This window comes from Alosa alosa, chromosome 24 (genome assembly GCF_017589495.1).
Source record: "Alosa alosa isolate M-15738 ecotype Scorff River chromosome 24, AALO_Geno_1.1, whole genome shotgun sequence".
NCBI lineage: Eukaryota > Metazoa > Chordata > Actinopteri > Clupeiformes > Clupeidae > Alosa > Alosa alosa.
The window spans coordinates 10,239,329-10,245,328 of record NC_063212.1 but is presented as its reverse complement, the minus strand read 5'-3'; the positions used below and the strand labels follow the sequence as shown (position 1 = coordinate 10,245,328).

At 49.4% G+C, this 6,000-nt stretch overlaps 1 protein-coding gene across 1 annotated transcript in view; it reads right to left on the bottom strand.

The window, feature by feature from the left end:
* Positions 1-6,000, bottom strand: part of dysf (dysferlin, limb girdle muscular dystrophy 2B (autosomal recessive)) — a 71,813-nt gene that overhangs the window by 11,598 nt on the left and 54,215 nt on the right. The window contains exon 41 of the mRNA XM_048235731.1: positions 2,055-2,153. Coding sequence (XP_048091688.1) covers positions 2,055-2,153 — 99 coding nt within the window. The remainder of the gene's footprint in view (positions 1-2,054; positions 2,154-6,000) is intronic.

Below are 6,000 nucleotides of genomic sequence, written 5' to 3'. Positions count from 1 at the left end.
GGCAAAGGATTAGCACTGTGTGTGTGTGTGTGTGTGTGTGTGTGTGTGTGTGGTGGGTATTTGTGTGTGTCTTACCAGAGTTATTATTTCACTTCATTTTCTACTGCCCAGAAGCAGACTCAGCTGATGGTGAAATTATTATTCCAGTGCAGCTCCATACTATGGAGTACAACAAGTCCATTGTCACAAAGGCCAAAGGACTGAGCTTTACCAGTCCTGGATCCCAACCATTCTGGGGTTGCTATTTGGCTTCTTCTATATATAAACATTAACAGAGAATGACCTTCTCAGTAACCAAGGCATTTCGAAATTCAATAAGTAAAGTTTAGAGTTGCGTCGTTACAGGAAAAATAACTAGGGTGAAAATTTATGATGGCAGCGTGGTGTAGGCCAACGCCACAGGATTGGTGGAGTGAATGGAATGGCTCGGAACCACGGGGGACGCCACCACCACGCCGATGGTATGAACCAATCCCAATAAACACCCGGCCTTGTTATTTTCAAAGGGTCCACGAGACAAATCCAGGAGTTCCAAAAGCCCCACAAGCACAAGACCTTCTGCCCAGCCCCCCCCCCCCCAGCGCAGACATTACACTCCCCCCCCCCCTTCTCTCTTCGCTAGTGGAGCTATCGCTAAAAACTCAAATGCTGATCTCAGCAGTTCTGGCTGCAGGGGTGTCTGTGTCACCCCTCCTGGGAGACTGACAACTCATGTTACCATAGCAACCGGCAGCCATCAAACTAAAAATCCCAATCAGCCAACCAACCCCCACACCTCCTCCTCCCCTCCCCACCATCCTCTCCAGTTTCCAGCCCCGAGACGAGGTCGCCCTGAGAAACGGACTCTTGTTGGATAACAGTCAGAAAGTTCTCGGGCTTTGGGAAAGGTTGGAAAGAGTGGCTCATGAGGCAAGCAAGCCTCTGACAGGAGAGATCAGAGAGAGCAGCAGGCGGGAGGAGGGTGGAGAGGGGGTGAGTGGGTGGTGGGGAGTTTTTGGGGCAGTGAGGGTAGGGGGGTTTAGTGGGGGGGTAAGTTTGGGACCATGACGTCAGCACAGGCTGCCCCAGTCCATCGTACGGGTTATCCCCCCCGCGACATTCCCGACATGAACTGATCGAAAAGCTTGACGCGGCAATACGGCAGCCATGCATGCAGGCTACTGTGTTCTGACAGACTAGCCCGTGGGAAGCCCGGAGTGGACGTGTCAGGGGTGAAGTGCACGCATTGAAACAGGCACGTGCGCTCAGACAGGCGCTGCTGCTGCTGCTGCTGAGAGAGAGAGAGAGAGAGAGAGAGAGAGAGACCTTTGTCTGCAGAGACGCCTTGCCCTGCACGCGTGCTCATGCTATAGCAACAAAGCGCTCTTGTGTGTGTGTGTGTGTGTGTGTGTGTGTGTGTGTGTGTGTGTGTGTGTGTGTGTGTGTGTGTGTGTGGTATGACTAACCAGGGCTGTGTTGAGGAGCCGGGGAGCGTGTCTGGATCCATTTTAACATCCCGCTGATGCCATTTTTATGTTCTACGATTCATAAACCACTTGAAAAACATTCAACCATAATAGTAGGGATAATTCACCCAATGGTACCCTTGCCTGACTGTACTGATAGTTAAACCTCTATTTCACATAAAGTACCTGAAGCATAACACAAAATGCATCATTAAAACAGATAGCACCCTCTAACCTGCATCTATATTGATTTTTTTTAATTGTATATATTATTTATTTTTATATTATTATTTTTATTGTATATTGTATATTTTTGGGCCTTTTTGCCTTTATTTGGATAGGACAGTGAAGAGTGAGAGGAGGTGAGTGGAGAGAGAGATGGGGTGGGATCGGGAAATGACCGATTCAAATCTGGGTTCCTGTGGGCACTCGGACCCGTACATGGTATGGGCGCTGTAGCCTGCTGCGCCACATCGCCCCCCATTATTATTGATTTTTGATATGACTGGGACATTGGTGTCACTGGGAAAATATAAATTGTTACACTGATACACTGATATTACAGCAGAAGTGTAGGACTGTGTAGCACTGCATAGTGTCTGGATTTACCTGCAGTGTGTCGAGGCCTTTCTCCAGGTAGGTCCCACACTTGTTCCTCTCTCCCGTCGAGGCGTAGAACTTGCTCCACCAGTCCATGAACTCATCCTCCTTCAGTAAGAAATTACGAGAGGAGGGAGGGGGAAAAGATCGTAAACAAATACGCCAAGTATATAAGACAGTTATAGTTATACGCTAATCTCACCAAGTAGGTGATGTGCTGCAACAAATCAACGCTGGATTTGAATCAACAAGTGGCTTTGAAGCAGGACAAGTGCAGAGAGCAGTGACTGCACCCCAGGGAGAGCGACAAATGATCTGCAGCAGTGTGACTTGGGTGTGACGCTAGAGCCGACTTACCCACTGTATCATCTATGTCCAGCAGAAGTGAGTTGAGAAACAAACAACAGAGGAGTATTAGCATTTAGGAATTAGTGATTTCAGAAGAGTCAGGAGGAGTGACATGAAAAGGGAAATGAAAAGTGAAACATGCATCATCACCAACACAACTGTGACACCATCTTATAGGTCATCTAATAAAGGCCACGTGGGTCTCAAGTCTCAAGTTCAGTGACTTCTAGCACTTCTATCTTTTCTGATGACCAAAAATGAAAAAAAAAAAAAATGGTGTATCAGACAAAGATATAATGGTGTGTGTGTGTATGAGGATGAAAAAGAGCAGTACTGTGTGTGTGTGTGTGTGTTTGGGTATGCATTGCATAAGTGACCTCTCATCTCTCGGGTCTAACACACTCTCTCCAACCACCCACACACACACACACACACACACAACACAAAGTTTCCAGGACCTCCACTTATCCCCACAAAGAGGGACAGGCCTCTGCATTCTTTTAACTGGTCTTTAAATGCAACAAGCGCGCAAAAGGAAAAACACAGTCAGTCCGAAGAATAGTGGAATTTCTCTTCTTGTTCCATGTTTTTTTTCCCCTCTCCGGCGGCGGTTGTGGTGTATGGCAGCGTGGCACGTGTTTCGGCCGTGAGTTTGTGGTGCCTCGCTGGTGTTGTGTTTAAGTGGTCCACGCGCCACTGTGGTGCCAAGGAATGGAGCGGTGCCCACCACTAATCAGCGCGCCAAAGAGCGGGAGGAATCTGGACAGGGTGGCAGAAGCAATCGGGCGACGGCGGCCCGAAAATAAAAGGGAACAAGGGGAGGGCAACAGTGGGGGGGGGGGTGAGAAAACGAGAGAAGGAGAGAGCGAGAGGACGGAGTGAGCAAGTCCCATCGCTCTGGGAATCTCCTCCAAGAAATGCAGGAGGAGGAGATTGATGGGAGACAGGGGAATGGCGCAAGAGAACAAGATGGATGAATGACCTAGCAGCCAAAGGAAGGGGATGGCGGGGGCGGTGGTGATGGGGGGGGGGGGGGTGGTTCCCGTGCCAGTCGACGCAATGCCCACGCCACAGTGGCACGGCCCTGTGAAGATGGCAGGGGCATGTGGTGGGGGATTTGCAGTCTACCGTGAAGCTGCCTTCAGGGTGAATTAGGTGGGATTGGTGGGGCGTGTGGCAGGGAAACCGCTACTGAATGTGGCCCTTATGCCGAGGCTCTGGCTCTGGAACCGGCTCTGTCTCTCAGCGCTCATCAGGGCAAAGCCGCGCAGGGGCCATCACAATGGGGGCGGCAGTCTGGGGGCCCCTCGCCCACACTTTTCCATGTGCGTGGAGTGTGTGTGTTTGTGTGTGTGTCTGTGACTGAGGGAGACAGAATGAGGTGATTGCCATGTTTCCATGTTCCATCTATGAGTTAAACCATACTTGCGTGTGTGTGTGTGCGTGTGTCTCTTTGTGCTGTCTGTCGTGCCATACCTCTGTCAGACAGATAAACGAAGAAAATCCGTGTGAGTGTGTTTGAGTACGTACATGTGGGCTCTCTGACGTCCCGATGTGATGAAACCGAGATTTGTGGTGGTGCTCCACAGGCTCAACCAATGAGGCCAGGAAGAGTGAGTGTGTGCGTGTGTGTGTGTGCGTGAGAAACGCAGGCCTCACTGCCACATGTGGGTATGGCTACAGACAGTCAGTATCCTACAACGATCATGGTGTGTGTCCAGTATCTCACTAGGGCCAATCGTTAACAGTGTAAGTGTGTCAAAACTGGAAGAATAGACTACACCAGAGCGGGCTGCCAGCCTGGGTGTTGATGCCAGCCAAGGGAAAGGCGAAAGTGGGCATAAAGGAGGGCACACTGCCTGGGTTGGGACAGGGTGGTCGGAAAGTCAGACCACCGACCGTTCCAAAAAGTCATTCATCCGAAACCAGCCTGGCAGAGGCCATTTGCTGGAAAGGTTACTATGGGCTATTCCCAGCATTAGCTACAGACTGCAGAGCCCCGTATGACATGAGGAGGGATACAGTATAGAGGACGGTTTTGCAGAAATGCAGAAATGAAGGCAGAGTGCTCATTCTTTCGTAAAATGTCTTTTTTTTCTTCAGTTAAGTAATAAATCAGATTAAAGCTATCTGGCACAGCTGAGCTCTTAGCTGCCCTTCAACTTAAAAAAGGCGTTTTTACAGTAAATGTATTTTTAAAAAACGTCGTAACATTCCCCAGGCTGCCTTGAGTGGCAGGTCATTTGAGGAACATAAACAAACAATTTTCAAAACGACCTCAGGAATCTGTGACACGAGGCCTTGGAAAAGCTCTTGGAATTCTGAAGCACATCGAATCTCATGCAGGACATTTCTACCCCACCCCTCTCTCTCTCTCTCTCTTGCTGTTTATCCCTTTATTATTATGTACCTTCTTCTCTTAATGAGTGAGGGATCTAAAAAGCGCTCAGCGGATGTGGTAAACTATTTGGTGGTGCTGCAGTTGTTTGCCAGTTTCTGAGGACATGCTCTCACTCTCTCTCTCTCTCTCTCTGTGTGTGTGTGTGTGTATGTGTTTGAGGTTAAGGCAGTTCATTGTCATGGGTCACTGTGGCGGGTATAAAACAAGTGCTAATTGAAATAACATCTTACAGCAAAGAAGGGCACTGGGCACTAAACAGCATTCATCAAATGTGCATTTGTGTGTAGCTGACAACATAAGCCTGGTGGTTATGGCCCTGGTCACTGCCGTGGAGATCAATGCAGACGCACACGCAAACACACATCCACTGGCAGTGGACTTCACCATGCGACTGTCGCGAGACGTGAAAAACCAGACAAATCACAGACGATGGGGCAAAAAAAAAAGGGTTCCTATTAAATCGAGGTGGATCCATAACACTGTCCAGAGGCACTGCAGTGCATTATCCCCGAGAACCTGGACTGACAGGATTTTCAGCACAGTAACTTAAGAGGCGAGCGGTCAGGCAGCCACCTACCAATGACAGACCACAAGCTTGGAGGCTTCTCTTCTCCCTGGCTGCCTTGTCTGCGCTACCCTCAGAGTCTTGGATGCCATTTACGAAACAGAAAAATGGAAAACTCATCTGTGCCCCTGGAATGTCTGGAGCAGGGTGTGTGGGGTCACCACGGCAGCAGCACATAGCACACAGGCCTCCTGGACTGGACTGGACCGGGGGGGTTGCTTGACTGCATTTTTTACTAGGCTGAGAAATTCAGTTGCACATGCATAAGATATGTGAGTGTGTGTGTGTGTGTGTGTGTGTGTGTGTGTGTGTGTGTGTGGTGCGTGCCTGCATGTGAAAGAGTGAAACGGGTGTGTGCGTGTGAAAGAGAGAGTGGGACCAAGAGCTAGAGAGAGAGAGAAAGAGAGAGAAATAAAGAGAGAGGGAGAGGAAGAGAGAGAGAGAAAGATAGAAAGAAAGAGAGAAAGAGAGGGAGAGGAAGAGAAAGAAAGAGAGAGAGAGAGAGGTCTGTCTTTCCTCTGTTGTGCACGGTCATTCTACCCAAAAAGAGTCCTTGCTGGAGCCAACCTGCTGGCCACCCTCCACTGCACACACCAGAGGCATAACTATCTGGTGGCATGCATGGCAGTTCAATCTTCTCT